The following is a 21,780-nucleotide window of genomic DNA, read 5'->3' on the forward strand; positions in this document are numbered from 1 at the left end:
ACAGCAGCTTTGGAACAGACACCTGCTTGGTGCAATGTTTTAAAGAGAAAGACTGCATTGTGGGATACCTAGAGGATGCGTAAAAATCACTTCAAGATGCTAGACCCCATGTGGTCAAACTCTTACATATAAGAAGTATTTAAAAAAAACTAAATAGTCCCAGAGTAGTGTTAAAATATAGGAAATATCAAAGCATGATGAAATAAAAATGTTTAGAGTCTGTGGGTGCAGTGCTCTTTTCACAGAAAATTTCTGAATAAATACAAACTGCAAAACAGTAAACGAAAATCACCAGGTCACCAAACCAAAACAGTAAAATAAAACTGATGACCAAGAAGGTAAAACAAAGCACAGAATGGTGCTTGCAAAGCTAAACGAAGTTTAATGAACAGAAAGCACAAAACTACATTAACTTCACACGGTACGTTTTCATTTCTCTTAGTTCCTCAGATGTGGGCCGATATTACAAAACCCTTTTATACTGTGAGCTCTGTCCTAATTAACCAATGCTCCAAGGTGTCCATAAAAAATATATAGTACAAACAATTATATAAATACAAATACAACTACCTGTTTGAAATTGAAGGATAAGGGCGTATAACTTACTTATTGCAATTAATCTAATGTAAATATAGATCTGAATACAAGAAAAATTAAATGGGAGCCATGACACAGATGTACTGATTGAAGTACTATATGGAGAATTTACACAGTTCATCTAACTCCATCTAGTGGCCAAAAAATTAAACCTACGCTTGTCCAAAGACATACCTAACATTTAATACATGTTAGGAATCAAATTTATGTGTTAAAATTTTAATACTGAAGTAAATGGTCGGCAGAAGCGGCATGAAGATGCGAGTAAAGGTGGGGCCTCTTCCATAAGCAATCGTAGCTTGAATGGCACGGATTTTCGAATACACCAAGGATTTTAGTAGCATCAGGAGAGACATAACTGTGGTGTTGGAGGCGAACCTTTTGGATGTACCATGGCCCGCAATTTTGCCATCTAATATGGGACAGAGTGAAACGGCAACGGACTTTCGTAACTGGCTTCAGGTTAGTTTTATGGCAGACTTTAAAAATAAAAAAGTGTTAGACCTGAGCCAGTATCGGAGAGTTAGAGAGCTAAACTGGTTAGGTTTGAGAAATTGCTTTACAAATTTAATCTCTGGACATTGAAAATGCATACTTAGCAGAATGTATTTCTGAGAGTATAGTCCCTAAAGGACTAAGAATTTTTAAATTTCCTAATGTTGTGCCTGGAAGTAATATGCATAAAGAGCTTACAGAAATTTACAACAGATGTGGGCTTGATGTACTGAAATGTATGATAGTAGAAAATAATAGGGTAAATTATTAAAGGAAGTTGAAGTTTTAAATGAATGTATAAAAAAGTGATTTGATTTACACAATTCCCGAGGAAAAAAGAAAGTAAAATATTAGAAGTGCGATAGATGGACAGTGTAATGAACTTAACGAAAAATTAAAAAGCTTGAAAGAGATATGAATGATTAAGAATGACACTGCTTATCCCAAACCCAAAACAGGTGGGAGACACTGGGAATCTATGAACATGAAGTGGAAATGGGGAAAGAGACTGAGGGTAGGTGAACGAGTGGCGGACTTAGATAGATGATTTTGTGGAGGATTTTGAGGTTGACCAACCAGATATGAAAGATTAAAACAGGGATGGATATCAAAACCATAAACAACAAAACCCAAATTTTCAGGGGGAAACAAGAAGGGTGGGGATGTGGTACTGAGTTGTCAGCATTACTAACCACCCCGACTTAGAAGTAGTAGAATGTGTCCAAGACAATACCAATCCTTTTAAATTTACTAAAAATGATTTTAGTATTTTTAATTTTAGCCATGTGATTTTAACAAACAAGCACTTTAGTTTGTTAAGCAAAGGCATTAAATTTATCCCTTGGAATAAAGGAAACCTTGCTAGAACCTTAATGGATATTAAAGAATTCACACGGAAAATTAATTTTCAAACTATCTTTAGCCAAAGAGAGTAATTATGAACAGACGAGATTGGTCGGGAAAAGTGTATATAACCCTCCTTCTCCATCCTCAAATAAAAAACTTGGAAATAGTTTTAAAAAGGTTAAATACAAGAGCAACCTGGACCAACTTGAAAGTAAGATTTTAAATGAACTCATGTGACAAAAACCTAAGAATTATGAAACCAGACAAGGGAGGAATAGTTTTGGATAGTAGGAATTATGAGGGTAAGATGAGAAGGGATCCCGACAAATATTCTAGTGTGTCTATAAATGAAATCAATATAGCTTATATACATTGTTCTAGAAGATTTGTTGGTAGAAAGCTTAAACATTTTTTTTTTTTTTTTTTTTTTTTTTTTTTTAAAGTGGAGAAGCCTAGAATACCCACTATGTTTGGGATTCCAAAAATACATAAGGATGAGTTTAACCTACTCTTGCGTCCCAGTCTCGGCTGAAGGATCAAAAACCTTGCCACTTGCCAAGTTCATTGATGCAAAATTAAAGGCAATTTGGGTCAAGAGATGTAATATATTAAAGGACTCTTGGGACTTAAGAGGTAAGCAGGATTTATGGAGTGAGGACTTAACATTTTTGACTATAGACGTAGCTGACTTATTTTCCAGTATACCTCATGAACAAAGGATTAAGATTACTGGAAGAGATAGTCTTTGAAGACAACACTAAGTCACAATTAATGTATAATAATTATGTAGTTAATTGACCTGGTCTTAAAAATACAGTTTTATTTATTTCAAGGGAGAATATTTTCACCAGATAAAGGGAGTAGCAATGGGGGCCACTTGTACCCCTACATATGCCAATTTGGTACTGGCTAAATGGGAGGAGAAATTTGTTTTACAATCTGAATACAGTAAGTGGGACTCAATACAAGAGATTTTTGGACGATATTTGTATCCTCTAGGTTGTGCCCACTGACCAAGTTTTATTAAGTTGTTAAATGAAAGTACTGATTTTTTTAGAATTTACTTTTGAATGAAGATGCTCTACAATTCCTGGACATTAAAATTTACAAAAAAGATAACACATTTCATTCAAAGGTTTATAGGAAAAAGACATATTCCAATTCCTATTTACACTATAAAAAAAGAGTGCTCATCCTATGTATTACAACAGAAACATTGTTAAAGACCAGTACATTAGGTCATGTAGAATGACTTTGAACGAGGATGACTTCATTAAGGAAATGAATGTTCTTAAGAATGTGTTTAAAAACAGGAGCTATCCAGACTGGTTATTAGAAAAGACCGAGGCTAAAGTGCTGGAAGGAAGGAGGGGGAAATTTAAGCTAATTCTTGGAACAAACTGGTGAGAATGGGGTAAATACAAGAAAGTTAGAGGAAAATTTTGGTAAAGCCTTGGTACTTGAATATAATGCCAGTTCAAAGATAGTGAGGGATGTGGTGGAAAATGAATGGAATAGATATGTGGCTTTCACCGATTTGGATAATGTTTCGAAAGATAAGTTGAAGGTAGTTTATAAAAACTTAAGTAACCTGAAAAAGTTATTGGAAAGCAATCAGAATATGTGGCATCCTTATGGCAAAACTAAAAAAGGAACATTGATGTGGTCATTGTTCACAATGTACACGTTAACAATAAAGAGGAAGTGTTTACAGAAAGTAGAAAAAAGTAAGAAGGAAGGGATTATAGCAATTGTGATTCTAAAAGCCTGGTGGTATACCTTGCATTGCGTCAGGCATGCCAGGCTTTTTATGTTGGGAAAACAGAATGGAAATTAAAAAGGAGAATCTATGAGCATTTGTAGGACATTCAAGTTAAAAAGAAAACAAATGCACTTTGCAACCATATAAAGGAAAGTCCGGTAGTACAATTTGTGTTTTATGTTATTGAGAGACGGAACATTGGTGTAAGAGGAGGGCTTTGGGAGGAAAAAACAGAAGAGAGTTATATTGCCAGTTAACCCTGGAGGCGAATAAAGTTCCAGGTCTCAATGATAATATTTCCATAGCCCCCCTTTTGAAAATGAGATCTGCAAAGTTGTAGCAGATGGCTACACAATCTTCTCAAACCTGTTTTTAAAAATTTTTTTTTTTTTTTTTTAAAAATGTGTTCTACTGGTTTAAAACGTTTTATGAAATCAATTTTATTGTTATTCAATATTAGAATTTTAACATGTATATTACAATAAAATTTGATTTTAACATATATTAAATTGTTAGGTGCTTCTTTGGACAAGCTGAGATTTCTTATTTTCTTGCTAGATGGAATGGTTTAAATTCTCCATATAGTACTTCAATACATCTCTGCATCATGGTTCCCCATTTAATTTTTCTTATATTCAGATCTATATTTACATTAGATTCATTGCAATAAGTAGTTATACACCCTTATCCTTCAATTTCAAACAGTTAGTTGTATGTTTATCTATATAATTGTTTGTACTATATTTTTATGGACACCTTGGAACATTGATTGGTTAATTAGGAGAGCTCACAGTATAAAAGGATTTTGTAATGTATCAGCCCACATCTGAGGAAGTAAGAGAAATGAAAACGTATTGTGTGATGCTAATGTAGTTGTGTGCTTTGTTTTCATTAAACTTCATTTTGCTTTGCAAGCACCGTTCTGTGCTTTACTGTTTTGCCTTCTTGGTCATCGGTTTTATTTTAAATACAAACTGCTGCTCTTTAGCAGAAGTATAAAACGTTACAAATCTGTAACGCAATAGAAAATGTAAGGCTTGTTTGGACAGTTGTAGAAAGGGTGAAGATTGTGTGAGGGAAAAAATGAGAGTCATAGAAGGATAATGGCGTGGATTGAGTAGTAAGCAAAAATGACAATGGAGCACAAGCAGACATTAAGCACAGGACAAGGAAAGGGAACCAAAGCAGGGTCAGGAGATTGTGCAATGTTAAATCAGACCTTCTAATAAAAATGTCAAGTGATATTCTGAAATTCAAAGATGTTGCTGCACTGATATATGTGCTGCATGTGAAATTCTACTTCTCTAAAACGTTAAACATAAAAAGTGCAAAACGACAAAATGTAACAAATCATAAAGAGAAGGTTACACACCAGCTTCAATACAAAAGATGAAGACTAAAATCTTGCAACATACTCGGACTGTGTATAGGACAGCGCATAAGGTCAGGGCACAGAATGCTCTCTATTGAACCGGCTCTTCTGAACTGGGCAAGTTATAAAAACCTAAAGGACCAATCACAATACCAGCGGAATATGCCAGGCACTCAGCATTACTGCAGCACAGATTAGAGCTGCATTGTCCACGGCCAAGAAAACAGCTTCCATGGGGACTGACAATATCCCTGGTTGTGTCCTACATGAGCTACAAAGTGAACTGGTACCACATCTGTATGCCCTGTTTAATCACAGCGTCACCTCAGGCTTTGTCCCTACCGAATGGTGCACTGCTAGTCATCCCTCTCAAAGGGGAGCAACTACAGACCCTGCAAATTATCACTCCATTAGTCCGATGAGTCTGAAATGCAAGGCTATGGAGCCCATCATCATGGACCTAATTAACAAGGATATAGGGAAACTCCAAACTCTAGATCTCACTCAGTTTGGTTCTATGAAAGGTAGATCATGCCTGCTCAACCAGGTTGACCGAGTCAGTCGCCAGAGCTGTGGATGAGGACAAGGCAGTTCATACAGCCTACTTCAATAACATTACTCACTCAGGAATTATTGACAAACCAAACTAGGCATCAACCCCTATATCACTAGGTGGGTTGCAAACTTGACTCACAGATAGAACCCACAGTGTGAAAGTAGCGCACTCAAGTCAGACTGACAACCAGTCACGAGTGGAGCCCCACATGGATCGGTCCTGGGTCCTCTCTTATTTGGCATCTACTTCTCAGAAGTCCAGGCCAACATGGAGGGACTCTGGCTGACCAAGTTCACAGACTACTTCAAGCTGGGAACCATTATTAACTCCAAGTGATGTAGACATCCTACAGAAAGGACTCACTGAGACCAATGACTGGTGTTGAAACCATGGCCTTAAGCTTAATGCCAAAAAAAGTGTCATCTCCTTTGGGAAAAACTCAGTTCCACTAATTACCACATCGATAGGAGCCCACTGAACACTGAATGGGTTTATAAGAGATCTGGGGACATAGGTTGACAGCAACCTCTCCTTCGACCACCACATTGCCACTGTGGTCAGAAAGTCATTCTATGTGGCACATCTCATTACCATGGGTTTTGCATACAGGAAGAGGTCATCTCTCCCCTCTTCTCATTAGGCCAGAGTATAATGCCCCATTTGGCATGTACTTCACACTAGACGCGTGCAAGAGTGGAAAGGCCACAATTACCTCATGAAGAGGATCCTAGGCCTTTAACACATGTCCTACACGGACAAACTCAAAAAAACTCCAGCTATTCTCAGTCTCATATTGTCTCCCAAGAGGCATTTTCCGCTTGACTTACAAAGCCATGTCTGACCTAGCTCTGTTAGAAATGCTACATCTAAAGAAATCCCAATCCCTCGGCACCACATGTTCCAGAGACCTCAACCTCATTACCACAATCAACAGAACAAGCTGGACGGACAGGTTCATAACCCAGAGACTGCCCATGCTCTGGAACAGACTTCACATACATGAAAAGCAGAGCACCTCACTGACCCTCTTCAAAAAGGATCTTGAGGAGTGGATGGGAAATGGAAAGGTCACCCTGGGATCACTCCAGTGGCTCTACTTGATAGTGGCACTAAGGCACTGTAACGTCGGGCAGCATGATGCCAGGGAACTTCTATGGGCTAGGCTTGTAAAGGCTCCAGGGACATTAGCCTAGTACACACCTACGAACTTACTAATGTGATCACAGGCTATTATGACGATAGTAATAATAAGGCTATAAAGGACAGGTTGCAGGCAAATAGACTGCACGACACCTCTTGTGCACCATGCCCTTGATAATTCCAGTCTTTCTGGGAACTGGAAGAGAAAGTGCTCAGGCTGAACTAAATGCTTGACAAAAAACAGGAACAAAACTTGAAGACCTCAGACAACCTAGTAAACAAACTTCAAGCATAACCAACCATTATAAGTATTTGGAAGAACAAAGGATTGAGTGGTAACAAAATGATGAAAATATTTGTTGTAAATTTGCAAGACAAAAGATTAAAATACTCACCCAAACTTGGAGGCAGACAAGCACCACCAATGAAACGTGGCCTTCGATGAAGAAATGCACAATTGATATTTTGGCACCCAGTAGGCTTTGTGTCCCAAATGCACTGAATGTGCTTCCGTTCTAGTCGTGGCTTCTTATGGTAGTAAGGACAACTGAGCTGACAGCAGCCACCAGGCTGCTCTTCATAAAAGCATTGAATTCGGCTTCTTTTATCCTTAAAAAATAAATAAATAAATAAAAAGAAGACTATGAAAATTCACTCTCCAGCAAATGTTTCTATACAATAATGCAGTCAGACTACGTGATCAAGTGTCAAAAGTCCAATGATAACTAATGCAGGCAACATTTTAAGCATCCGAAGGAATGAATGATTCGCTCACACAGTGCTCCATAACAATCACTGCATTTCAGTTAGAAAACCTCTAACAGGATTAGTGGTTTGTTCAGAAAAGGACTAGTGTTCCAAGAGCAGATGAAAACCTAACATTGTGTGGACGTTTACACTCAGAATGAAAATGATAATCTGTACGGTCAGCAACCTTAGGGTATTGCTGCTATTCATGAACACATTGGCAATTATACCAACCTATTGAGCAACACTTCTGTAGAAGTCACTTAATGCTTTTAGTACAGCAGGAGATTTTCTATCCTTAAAAGGATCCTTATCCCATCGGCATGTGCAGCTATGCACTCAATCTGCTACTCATGGCATCAAGTATGAACAGACATTAAATGGAAATGCATTATCCTCTACATTTCCCCCAATTAAAATGGAGACAGTGGAAGACTGCCACCCACAAGCCAAAAATGCTTAAAGACCAGCACAAATGTGTGAGTGCATACACATGCCTACATTTAATAGTCTGAAAAGTCCATGTCACTGACGCATGCAATCTAGTATCTACATAATGGTCACACCCACATATCCCAAGACTACAGTTTGCATCGTTTCAATCTTAAAAGCCAAAAGCTATACTGAAACACTCACTCAATAAAAACCTTGTTTCCACCGTACTGTAATTTATAGTATAACCCTCAAATTCTTCCAAATCTTTCCTCCCTCCTTACATTTATTACAGCCAAAAGATCACACTCAGAGTAATACACGCCCTTCTAGATAAAATGTCCAAGCTAGACACTGTAAACTGAGTAAAATTGCTAAGACAGAGAAATCAAAATGAGACCCAATCTAAAATTGATAAGCTACTACAAATAAGGGTTTACCAGAATTCAGACAGAAAAAGCAAGTTCCACATCTTAATATAATCCTAGTCTTCGACTGTCAATCCTAAACTGCAATACTACACTTAAATTGGAAGTTGTAGATTCATGAGGAGGTTACTAGGCTAACGGCCCTAGGAAACCTAGTCATATTTATTCCGAGTTGCCCCAATTGTCAGTGGTTAGGTGAGAAAAGTTCAGAGGCAAGAGTCTATGGTAATTAATCTCTATTCATGAGCGACTTGGCTGCCACCTCAGGAGTGAATTTGCAGTTGCCCATCCACTGATCTAGGTTGCGTCTAAAGAGGGTCAGGTAGGGGCTTTGTTTCACATGAACTGGAGACTTGTTCTAGAGAAGTGGCAGTCTCTGGTGGTAGATATCTCTCTCTCTGTTCATGTCAGAAGCTAGGTTAAGATCCCTGGAGCAAGTGATACTCTTGCAATTCGATCAATGAATTTGTAGCAGTTCCATCATGGCCAGGTCAGAGACTGCCTTGTAAGCCAGGCACAGGTCACCCCTTAGTAGCCTGTAGGGGACAGAATACAGTAACAGGGCTTTCAGTCTGTGTAGGACTTGTGTACCCTGTATTTTCTTGGTGAGAAACCTGTGGTCTCTCCAGCTATTGCAGGTGTTTGGCAAGGCTCATGCAAAAGGGTGCATTGTACTCATTTACTGGTCTAATGAGGGAAGAGCATAATGGAATAACATCCTTAGATATGGTTGTCATGCCGAGATGTGCCACATAGGATTTCCGGTCAAAGTACAGATTGCCATCAACTAGAGTACCCAGATCATGTACCACCGGGTCTACACTTTGGGGAGGGTGCTGTCCATAATGTAATTAGCAGGGATGTCCGCTTTCCCAAAGGGAACAATGCATTGTTTTGTATTTAGCCTTAATCTGTGGCTTTGGCATCAATTATTTATCTGCATTAACCTTTCTGCAGTATATGAATATAGTTGGGGTACCCTATGATTACACCCAATTTGCAATAGTCAACGAACATGGTCAGCCACCATCCATCCGTGTTTGCCTGGACAGCTGAGAAATTTCATAGAGTAAAGGGTGAGCCAATTGGCTACCCATCTAGTGACACAGGGGTTAACTCCCAATTGGGAGAGTTTATCTGCAATACCCAAGTGGGCGGTTGGGTCAAATGCCTTGTCTAGGTCAATGTAGGTAGTATGCAAGGTCTTTCCGTAGCCCAGGGCTTTGGTGACTTTCTAGAAGTCAACCAGGTTTAGCAGGCATGATTTACCCTCAATGGGGGGGTGACGTTTGCTCCAGATCTATCAGCTAGCAGGCTGGCAATTACCTCCAGTTAAGTACATGTGGTGCCATCCATAAGTACTTCGGCATATAGCGGAGTAGTCACTTTTATATATTTTAGACAGTTAAATAATGCCTTGGGGATTATCCTTAGCTAAGACCACCATTTTTGCTTCATAAATTAGCTATGGAGGACTTCACAAGATCTACAGTTGTTTACACTAGACCGGGATTTCTTCCTCTGCTGAGCCAGTTCCTTCTCACTATTGGACATTAGTTTATTTCTTTTGTTGTGCAGCCTGTTTATACTAGAAGTCCACCAAGATGGCTTGTTTTTTTGGAAAGACCTGGTTTTAAATCAGGTCAGGAACAGCCAATTCTATACAACTGCTTAAGTGGTTAAACAGGGCATAAACACAGTGAAGTCCTCCTCTTCACTTGATGTTTTCCACATCATGAACTATATTTAATATGCATTCACCCAATACCAAGATACCACTCATAAAAACATTAAAGGCTTACAAAGGGTTGGACTGATCAGTGCAAGGCACCCTGGAAAACAGGTTATCCAAAACAGCTACCAACCATTTCTAAATTCTACAGCTAAAGGGATAATGCTAAAAAGCTACAGATGCTTTGATCTATAAAAAACAATACCAAGCAAATTAGAGGTGCAAACTGATTTTTTTGATAGAGAATCATAACTTATTCTAACTCCTACACAGGATAAGTACTGTGGCTTTAAATAGAATGGGAATCTTCCCAAAGCAAGTCCCCATGCAAAAATCAAAGAGTACACATTTAAAACAATCTGCTTTTCTGCTATACAATATATTCTATGAATTATGCAGATTAACTAGTTATTTTAAAGCTGTTTTGGGGCGTCAGTGTGCTTCCAGTTTGAAAGTAAATTTAATTTTCTGTACTAAAAAAGCAATGCAAGACACATGCATGTTAAATACATAATGTCAAACCCACTTGCCTGTCTACTTCTGACTACATTGCCTCAAACAATTGTCCCCCCCCCCCCAATCAGAAAGCCAAGCCAAATCAGGACCTATTTTCAAAACTATTTAAAGTTTCCAATAAACCTTTTACTTAAACTTAAAAATACCTTACTAGTCTAGACGCAACTGTATCTTTAAAATTCCCTGTTTACTTCTGCAGTAACCCAGTCATAAAATTATTACAAACCTGTCTTGCACAGCTTATGCAACTATACTCCATTTGTTTTATCTCCTAAAGAATGACTACTTAAGACATGCTGCCAATTCATGTGTGCGCGTGGGGGGGGTGCTATTTTCACCACGTTTTAATGTAATACATAACTGACAGAAGTCTGAAATCTTCGAATAAAGGTCAGTGTAGGACAGACTGATCACTTTCTATTCGCTACTCAAATACCTCTACAAAATCTTCTCAGCTAAACGTGCCCACCAACAGATATCCAATTACAAATGGTTGTTACTTTTAACATTCGTGACTCATAAGTGGGCTGCTTTATGGACCCCTTTCTAGCCATGTAGAGGAAAAAGAAAAAAAAAGCATATGTGTTTATATATACACAATGTGTGTGTGCATGTTTGTGTGGTGTGTTCACTTACATTTGTTTTCCAAGAAAGTCCAACAAGGGCAAGGGTACTCATTTGTAGCAGAGTACAAGATAGGAGAGAAATGAAGAGCTGTGAACAGGAAATGTAGGCAAGTAGGAGGATCTGTAATGAACAAGAGGGTGTGTAAGACATTTTGAGAAGTGAGATGGGAAAGGAAAATAGGGAGCAAAGGCTGATTAAGGGAGGGACAGTGGCTAAACTGGAGCCAATTACATCACATTACATGTTTTTATACACGTATATATGTCACACACACAGTTAAGACGCTTAGTTATGTAGCAGACTTCCGAGTGGTTACTGCCCATTGGTGCTGGAAGCTGTTGAAGACTTGTGGGGGGGGCTTAGTGATCTAAAAAGGGCAATATTTTTAAAACTATTTACTACCGCAACATAGGTTCACTTGAATGACATTTTAAGCTTAGCCAATTCCCTTTTGGTGCTTGAATAAACATTTCCCGATTGTCTTACCTATCCCATGCCTGATAATTGTATATTAGCCCTAGTGAGAATAACTGTGATCATATCACCGATAATTTGAGGTGACCCATGTAAGGGATGCAGCATTTAGGAACTGCCTCTATCCATTAGTGGCACGAGGTGCAATCCTGGAGTACAATTTCTATTACCCATCATTAGATCCAAGTTGCATTTGAATATGGACAGGGATGAGCTTTGTTTTACTTGACTGGATACACTGTTCTGGAACACTGGTAGCCTATGTGACATATATATCCATCTTTTCACAATATTCAGTTTAGATAAGTGCACTGAGTATTTCTGATGCCATTTGACTTTATGTTCAGTAGGTCCATCTGTATTAGGTCAGAGAATCCCTTGTATGCCAGACATTTCACCTCTAAGCACTCTGTAGGATATAGAGTATAGTGATAAATCATTGAGGTGGTCCATGCAAGACCTATTCTTTAGGACTTGTATTCTTTTAGTAAGGTATATCTGGGTACTGCAATTGTTGCATGGGTCTGGACAGATGCATGCCAAAGTAGGCATTATACAAAATGGCTGACCTAATGAGGGCTTTGTAAAGGGGGACAATAACATCTCTATAGATCTAGTCACAATGTGTTTAAGCTGTGCAATATAGAAAGACTTTATGACTCTGGGTACGTGTTGGTCAAAGTTAAGTCACTGTACACACGAGTTCCTAAATGCCAAAGAACTGGGTCAGTTATCAGGGACACTGTCACTTTAGCAGTTGCCTGGAATAGATTACTTCCCCAAAGGATAGGATAATGTATTTTTTTGGAGTTTGGTTTCAAGTCATGATTCTGGCACCAGTTATTGTTTGGGACAAACCTGCATGACTACCCATTTCAGAAAACGTCAACTATAAAATGCCACTCAAACTTATGTCATTACAATCTACCATCAGTAAATATGCAAAATCTCTGCAGAAGCAAGTCATATAAATACACATTAAAAGGGATCTGCAACTAGTGAAGAGGTTGCTGCTAGCCAACAAGTTCATATTTCATTATTTCATCTACAAATAAAGTACCCGTTGCCGTTTAAGAATAAATTGCCTGTGTTACATTAAAAATGGTAAGCTAGTAATATTGCAGTAGGGAATGGATGACAAACTGATGACAGGTTCATAGTTACTAGGTAACTCCTCCAAAGGAGAACATTCATAGGACTGCAGCATCCACTCCCACAGTACAGCATCAGCAATCTGTGTATTGTGGGAGTAGAACCCACAGCCTTTTGCATCAAAAGCAAGTACACTACCTGTTGTGCTACCAACAATCTAAACAACTTAGCCTAAAGCAGCACTAAACTTCTCTTCCCCTGAAGCTCTGAGCTCCTTGTAAAACCCACTTGACACTCAACACACTCAACTTCGCAGGATAAGAAATCTGATTGAAACTGTAGACTCATTTAAGGACCTGGGTATATGGGTAGATCCAGCTATTAGTTTTTCTAATCACAATCGACCAACCGGTTAAATGATAGTTACAGAACTATAGGTTGTATAAAAAGATTTATAAAGTCTAGGAAATTAAAAATGTGTTACATTAGACCCAAACTTGAGTATGAAATATGCAAACCGTATAAGAAAACAAGAATGGGTAAACTGGAAAGCGGGCATCCACATATGTGAAAATTTAAGTTATTATGAAAGACAAAAATATCTGATCTTGTACAGTGTCTCTTACAGATATCCAATAGGAGAGATCTTACTTAGCTATATAGGACATTTAGAGACTAGTACCTCTGGGAATATTTAGAGCATACCTCTCAATTGTACAGATTTTTTTGCCTCATTTTTGGTCTATTTTTCATAAAATTGTGGTTTTATGGCAAATTAGTGGCACATCATTAAGGACTGAAGTTAGAAAATAATGACAGACATCTGACTTTCAGACTTCAAACCCTTCAGAAAATTCATGCTAATACAAAATCTGTTACTCTATCAACTTTTTAAAGTCTGTAAGAGCAATATTTAAAAAAATGTTCCCATTTTTGGTCCTTTGTCCCACTTTTACATATGGTTTTGGCCAGATTTCTTGCTCTAGGAAGTTGAGAGGTATGGTCATCAAAAAGTACTAGAGAGAGTCAGACAACCTACGAAGAAGATTTAACGAGCAGCAAAGCAATGACCTTGCAAGTTGAGCAGCAGTACTGAAAACAAAATCTCAAGTTTGGGACTTCATCTACCCAAGATACAGGATGTCAGATTCTCTCAGTGAGGGCATTATGTGGGTTTATTTATGCATTTATTTGCATTTGTTATTCGGGGTACAGCACTGATTCATACGGACTTTTTTTTTCTTTTCAAACTTAGCCTAGAAGCACTATCTGGTTAAATTACTTTATCAGAGTTGCACGGTCAGGAAAATGAAAAGAAGCAATATTCTTATAACTTGTGTTAACATCCCCAGATTTCAGTAAACCCATCGCAGTTTATCATAAATTACAGCCAGGCCTAGGGGCAGTACTTTCACATGAGTTTGAGGGAGAACTACACACCACTTTTGGGTTGTGCAAGGTCCAGACCAGGCATGCCACTATCAACAGGGAATATCTGACAAATAAGTGAGAAATGTAATCATTAAAGTTTTTTTCTCTGGGGGAGGGACATTACATTAGTTACACACCATGTTGCTCTGTATCCCCAACATGGTATTGCAAGCAATGGGATAGGAACACCAAACTTTGCTAGTGGGCACTTTCACAAGAGCCTTTCAGATTCATTGTTAAAACACTGGTCAGGGACAATCCACCACAATGCAAATGCGCGGTGTTAGGCCTGTTTGCCATACTGTGGATGTGAAACTGAGAAGTTCATGCTGGGGGGGGGGGGGGGGGGCAATGCAGCATAATGCAGCAAGTCTGGCCTAGGATATGACAGCATTAAAGTTATGTAAATGCATTCTTGTGCATAGTGTTGCAACAGGATTAGGTTTGTCAGTATTCGTGTATACAAAAGTGTCTTGCTCCTCTTTAAGGCTGTCAGATGTGTATTGTATTAGAGAAGCTCCTTTAAATTGTACTGTTAACAGGAAATTATTTTGCAAGTCAGGGGGACTAGAGTGGTATGCCCGAATCATGGACCTTAAACTGAGCAGTAGTACTGAAAACAATCACGGAACTTAAAAGCAGAGTAGCAGTACTTTAAGTATGAGAAAAGACACACCAATGACGTTAAAAAAAATAAAAATCATGGACCTTAAACAAGCAGCAATGACATGAACTCTACATCACGACTAACCGTGGAGGGCGGAAAAAAAAAAACTTCAAAAACTACCTCTTCTTACCTTGAAGAACCCATGGGCAGCATAACCCTTGGGCAGTAATCTCACGCACTTACCATCTGTAGTTTAACTTCCGCATGTGCTTGTGTTTAAATCCACGTTAGCATGCGCCAGGTACTTCTTAAAGAAAAAGGACACCACAGACTTCTGGTAAAAGTGTGTGTGGGAGGGTGCTCCCTCCCCCACACTCTATGCTTCCAGCACCTATGTCACTGCCCCAATGTATTTTTTTTTTTTTTTTTTTGCTGAAAAGAAAATGTTTTAATAAAGTTAAAAGGAATCACTTCGCAGCTATTCTGGATGTTAACTTATGGAGAAAATCTATGAACCACTTTCTGATACAGTAAAGTGGGTTCTGGCAAACCTGGGAAAAAGTGAAGTCCAGTTATTTTCCAGTGTCTGAACTACATAATTTCACACATGGCGTGCTGTGTGGAAAACATGCAAGTACTACAGTTAAATTGTGTACTGCCCTGTGGATTAGGTTGCAGTCAAGGTATTTTTTATGTTCTGAAGAATATTCTTTTCTAGGTTTCTGAGACTTAAAAATGATAAACTACATGCATCTTAATTTACAAAATTATCACTAGGGTGAGATGCAAGTACCCTCTGTGGAAGATGTCTTAGAAGGCCTATTTGTGCACTGCCCCCCCCCCCCCACTCCAATTCAGCTGCTTTGGTTCCAGCTGTAGTAGTACATAACCCTACTCTTAGGACCCACCCACTTAAGCTACAAACAACTAAGATCTCCCGATTAACATCTTGTGCAAGGGATGGCAGCTCAGTAGTGCAGCAGCCCATAAATGTTCCAACATTGTATCAGCACTGGAACACAAATTCAGCCACTGGCTGCAGCGTGTTTGCATACTCTCTACTGTGGGGGGGGGGGGGTTAATCTGTGAAACCACTAACAATCTGCCATACAATTTAGCAGTTCTTTAAAGTATACCATTCAACAAGATGGACATACAAGAACACATATACATAAGAATATACAGAGGAAAAAAAAAAAAAACTTCCCATCTTGTTAGGGATGGAATAAGTTTTCCTCTTAGCGATATCTAATATGTGGTCTAAAGTGAATAATGTTACTATTAGGAAAACCAATTCCTGGTTCTTCTCCATTTCCACACGTCTCTCATACTATGAAAGTATAATTCAGTACTATAACCTCCAAGATGAGTAAAATCACCTGCATTGATATAACCTCCAAGAGGAGTAAAGTCACCTGCATTGAAACAAAAATATAGCACCCTATGAGCAGTACCTTAAGGAAGGTGTAAACGTTTTTAAATAAAGGCAACGTTTTGAGACCATGAATGAGCCTGTGTTTGCCGAAATATTATATGCATTAGGCACCACTGGGTCCATTGTGCCCTCCTCTCCACTCCCCACCACGGATGTTGCCAGCAAATAAAGAGGAGGAAATAAGACTGCTACAGTGCAACTGGCAGATGCAAGTGCACATGTGGCATATTTCACACCTGGAAGACTGCAATGGTTGCTTGACATTCATATTTATTGTACTTACTGAAAAGTAACAGAGGAAGACACCCCCCCCCCCCACAATAGAAAAAGTGCAAAGTTACAGCAAACCAGAAAGTACAAAACAAGGCCAATTAAAAGTACAAAGAAAGTTAGCAAACCAGACTATCTACATCAAAGTACTACAAAAGTTCCAGTCACTGCTGCTAAAAAAGCTACAACTTAACAAAACAGTGAGTTCATGCATTAAACTGCCCTGAGCTACACAAACCAAACATGTGGAGAAGCAAATAAGATAATTTTATCATGGAGTACAAAAGTACAGCAGGCTCTTATTCTTATCTACCTAGCAGGTGTTACTGGTAATGGTTACAGCACAAACCAAAGACTGACATTCTAGACAAGGGCCATGTTTCCAACCAAGCAAGGCTAAAAGGCTGGAGAAATGGACCTACAAAATCAGTGAAGCTAGTACTCACTTCAGTCTGTGGGTGCCTGAACTGACAGTTTGCATCTGTGCACCTTCCATTGTTCCACTCAGTGCACACTATTTCACATTCGCGAGCAACTTCACAGTGGCGATAGGCACATCTATCTCCCTGAAGTGGAAGGGAAAAGGAATAATATTTCAGTTTCGCACCAAATACAGCTACAAACAACTACTACTGGGATTTTGCTGCTTTGCAAAGCTACTCACATCTGCTCCACTTCAGCAAAGCTCAAGTTTTTCTGAGAGAGAGAGAGAGAGAGACAGAGAGAAAAAGCTTCCTACAGCCACAGAAAGCAAAATATACCATTGCCATTCCAGATTAAATGTATACAGTTTCTTAAAAACTGAGTATGTAAATGTCTTTCTTTTCAAGGCATTTTCTTTTCATACAAGGTTATCCTGTTCACAAAATCTCTGCACATCTTCCCAAAATTTTTTTTGCCTTGGAAATAAACAGAAAATCTGATATACCACAACAAATGAAGGTTCTGTTAACAGAACTGGAAGGATGGCATAATGGTTAAGGTGTTTACCTGCCAAACACAAGGTGCAGGGTTTGATTCTCACATGGGGTAATTGTCTAGGCTTAAAATGGCCCACAAGGGGCAATTAGCCTAGTACTAGCCTATGAAACTATGAAACAATGGAAACATGGACTACAAAGCATTTAGGTGATATTGAAGTGTATTAACCCACCAGACGCACAGTAGCAAAACCCGCCTGTGACCATTTTGACTGCACCGCCAACCGTTTGATTGAAAGATGCCACCAAAACACAAGGTAAGTTAGACTGAAAAAAGGATTAAACATAAAATACTGAAAACATTATACGTATATGAAACATAAAAACGCAGATGCGATTGATGTGAAATCAAATAATTTCTTTATTTCGCAAAGTTAATCGGCATTAACAGTATTTTTGTTTACTGTGTGGGAATATGTACATGTTAAAATCTAGAAGCGTGATATAATGGTATGGAGAAGACAGTGCAGGCTGTAGTTGTACTTAGGTTAGATAGAAAGCAATTTAATGCAGGGTAGGATAATTAGAATTGCTGTAAAAGGAGATGCTATACTGAAGTGGACTATTCTCAAAATCATTAAGGATGGTTGGCCGTATGGGCTAGTCTAATTGCAGTACTAAACAGGTGTGGCACAGTATATCCTAATTATGTTAAGTGCATTGGTGTACACGTGGGGTCATTAACAGAAATACAGCTATTCTGTGCAAATAAAGTAGCTCAAGCATCGGAATGGATATCCACTGCTTCAGTCAGTGGAGAAAAGCAAGGGATTATAAAGGTAAGCTTACATGTAGCACAGGGTATGGCTGGCAGTTTGGTTGGATACTGGTGGTTAAACAGTGAGGGTTTGCTGAAGTAAAGGCAGTTTCTAGTTTAAGGACACCATATAGAAATTTGAGGTAATTCCAGAGAGTAAAGGACTATACGAGGTAGAGGGTGGTCTCCTAGCTGCTGCTAACGTTGCAAATTAGAAATTGTTCTATCTGAAATAAATATTTGTGTACAACTTTGTCTTGTAAATAAGAAGCTACAAATCTGAAGGACACATTTAAGTGGCAGTTACTGAAGATCTATTAGGTTTTTTCTTCTCTCTACAGGAGTTACTGTAGGTGAAGTTCAAAAACTGCAGGGATAAAGAATTTATATTGGGTACATGCAGAGCTTTGGCTGGTGTGGTAGTAGTAGCACAAAAAATGAAATGCTTGATTTAAGTTGGACAACAGATGATATGATAGAAGCACTTTATGCAGTGCCTGTTAAACATTATTAGCATGTGTTTGTGCTTATTAAATGATTAAATACCATTACATTTGCACTGCGTGTCAATCACGGCACATTGCTGCTGTTAATCCCCACCCCCGGCATGTCAATCACGGTGGGCACGCCCATTCCTGCACGAACTCTGTGGTGGGTTAATACACTTTCGCCAGCACTTACACAAAGTGATGAAGCTTATATCACACTGGATCTCCCACTACCAACAAGGGGGGGGGGGGGGATGCAAGAAAAACAGTTCTAGTAAAAGAAAAATAAAAAATTAACATTTATCACTGAACTTGCTACACCCAGTGGTTATAGTGTCATACATACAAGAGAAACACAAACACTAAATCATAAAACACCAGGATTTGCAAGCAGAAAACAGTAGCAGTGTGTAGGGGTGCCAACTTTCCAAATGCTCAAAGTAGGGAATTTTTTTAACATTTGCTAGCTTTGATTTTTTTTTTTTTTTTGCAGAACTGCCTAAACAGGGACATGTGGCAACTCTAGCAATGTGAAATAAAGACACAAAGTTACAATAGTAGTAGAAGCAACAAAATTAATAAAATAAAAATGTACAATAATAAATATGCTACCAATGCTTGCATGACCCCCATATGCAGGAGGTAGCAATTCTGGATGCACTGCAAGTGCTGAGAACTGCATTCATGGTTAAAGAGCAAAACAATACTGATTTCATGAGCTTCAAGCCTGACTTAAGAATAGGATCCATTCTCATCAAGGTATGTAAAATACCCACACATTTGGAAAAATTAAACTGTGGCAATTCACATAACCAAATTCTGCTACTTACTTATTAATTCATACACAGCAGACAGCACAGGCACTACCAGAAGAAAACATGACAGTCAGTGGGCAAAGTGCGCCATCAGCTAAAATATTTACAGCTTTTTAAAAAAAAACAACTATTTTTGGACGATACAAAAAGGGCCACAACCGTAAATATTTGTTAAGTATTAATACAAGTCAAAAGAAGTCATTAAAACAAAAGGAAGCTCAACAGTTAAGAAGTTCTGTTCCTACACAAGGAGCTTCATTTGCCAGTACGGATACTTGCAGATACTGCAATCTACCATAAGGGTGCACTACACTCTCAATGTGCTAAATTTGGCCAAGCCTTTAAAGTATCATGTCTGAGTTGTCAATTGGGATGTAAAGATCCCACAGCATGTAGAGTATGGGAGGTTCCTACATGCTCTGGCCAACACACCCACTAGTCAATACGACTACCACAGCTTGGGCCACTCATACCTACTTTGACTAAGCCAAGCAACAAAAAATAAATAAATCTCCAGATACATCAGGCTAATGCCTATGTCACTGGAAGGAAAGCAGTGAAAAAGATAAATATTATGGTCAAAGAATACGCTAGACCCAAAAGCAAAACTGCATCATGACGGCATCTTTGGCCATGACACCTGGAAAAGAACAAATGAATAAAAGAATACCAATGAAAAGGCTATGCAGAACCATTACAACTGCATGGATGATGAACAATAGGAGTCACATCACCTGAAAGCAGTAAAACAAGTTTGTAGCAGCCATGCACTACAGTTTATGAAAATATAAGCCTCAGTATTTGATGACAGAACTTACCATACTCCTGAACTTTAATTTACACACAGTTCAATCAACTCGCTTAGCATTTCACATACCAGAACTACTTTTATACCCTTTATACAGCCAAGTAGACAGTTGCAAAACAGGCAAATACTGTATAAAAAAGTGATAACGTAGGTTGACAAGAACTTACCTTGGTGCAGATACTGTTGAAATAAAAGCTGCAGTCAACTAACTTATTGGGCATGGTAGACAGCCTTCTTAGAATGTGTGAACTCTGAATTAGGGGGGGGGGGGGGGACAACAAAATGTGGCCAAAAATTATACATAGTATATGGCATTTTGGCTTAAAACAAACTACATAAAATCATTCCATCTAGTCCATTAAGAAAAGCAAATGCATTCAATTTGGCAAAATTTAAACATGGATCATGTGGGCAAAAAAGTTTTTAGACAGAAATCCTTTAGGTACTAACATAGCTGCTGTCCCCAAACTACTGCAACACTCAAATCAACTACCTCTCCCATCCAACACATACTTCCTAATCTGGACTCAAATTCAGATGGAGAAACTACCCCTATCGCTCCTTAACTGTGGTCCATAATTTTTACACTACATCTCAGATAGTTGAAAATTAAATGTAAAATAAACGCATCCTTCAGCTTTTTCAGGTCTACATTCTATCTCAGACAGCATTGAAAAAAATGCAACAAAGGCGCTTTTTGGTCAGCCATATCACTTACGCACACCTTTAAACATTTAATTCTCTCACATGGTTGTATGGTCCATTCCCCATAATTCTCTAAATTAAATGCTTTCAGTATCATTAAATGCATTACTTCAAAGGCATGATTGTCGGTTAAACAAGATTCTACAAATCAGAATGAGAAGTTAGTGGACCATCCCGATAAGGGATACCACTGATGCCACTTTTTGAAATTTTTTCTCAGATGCTCATGAATGGGCACCGGACAATAAAACAAAGAGATGCAAACTGGATAAAATAATTTCACTAAAGAATGCTAAAGACATTCTACACAAAATACATACCTGCAGCATTAATGACATTCTCTTTATTCATAAATGTAACAGTACGACACTTGGCAAAAAGAAAAAATATTATTGCAAAATAAGTGATCAAATCGTAAAAACTCAGTATTAAAGATACCAACACCGCTTTTACTCTGGTAATTACCTCATATAGAATAATTTAAAAAGCCATAGCCGACATCACACTAACACAAAATATTAACTTTTATACACACAGCCAGCCACCAGGGGGGTGTAAATACTGGCTCCAGCCTCCAGGTGATCTCGGTCACATTGATTAATGTTGATCACATCCTAAATCACAAGCTCCTTGTATTTTATACAAGCACCTGGAACTGAAATGACACA

At 38.5% G+C, this 21,780-nt stretch overlaps 1 protein-coding gene across 2 annotated transcripts in view; it reads right to left on the reverse strand.

Annotated features, from left to right (window-relative positions):
• The window catches only part of LOC122806595 (zinc finger CCCH domain-containing protein 11A-like), a 36,304-nt gene extending 14,671 nt beyond the window's left edge, over positions 1–21,633 (reverse strand). Inside the window, exons 1-4 of one of the 2 annotated variants that reach the window (XM_044077147.1) lie at positions 21,433–21,629; positions 20,575–20,658; positions 17,006–17,125; positions 7,164–7,377 (exon numbers count right to left, since the gene is read on the reverse strand). In XM_044077147.1, coding sequence (XP_043933082.1) covers positions 7,164–7,377; positions 17,006–17,125; positions 20,575–20,658; positions 21,433–21,450 — 436 coding nt within the window. In that variant the 5' untranslated portion in view covers positions 21,451–21,629. Of the gene's footprint in view, positions 1–7,163; positions 7,378–17,005; positions 17,126–20,574; positions 20,659–21,432 lie in introns of both variants that reach the window. The other variant, XM_044077149.1, reaches the window with a different exon arrangement.
• Between the last annotated feature and the right edge of the window lie 147 nt (positions 21,634–21,780).

This window comes from Protopterus annectens, chromosome 7.part0 (assembly GCF_019279795.1).
Source record: "Protopterus annectens isolate FY-2018-M chromosome 7.part0, PAN1.0, whole genome shotgun sequence".
NCBI classification, from domain to species: Eukaryota; Metazoa; Chordata; order Ceratodontiformes; family Protopteridae; genus Protopterus; species Protopterus annectens.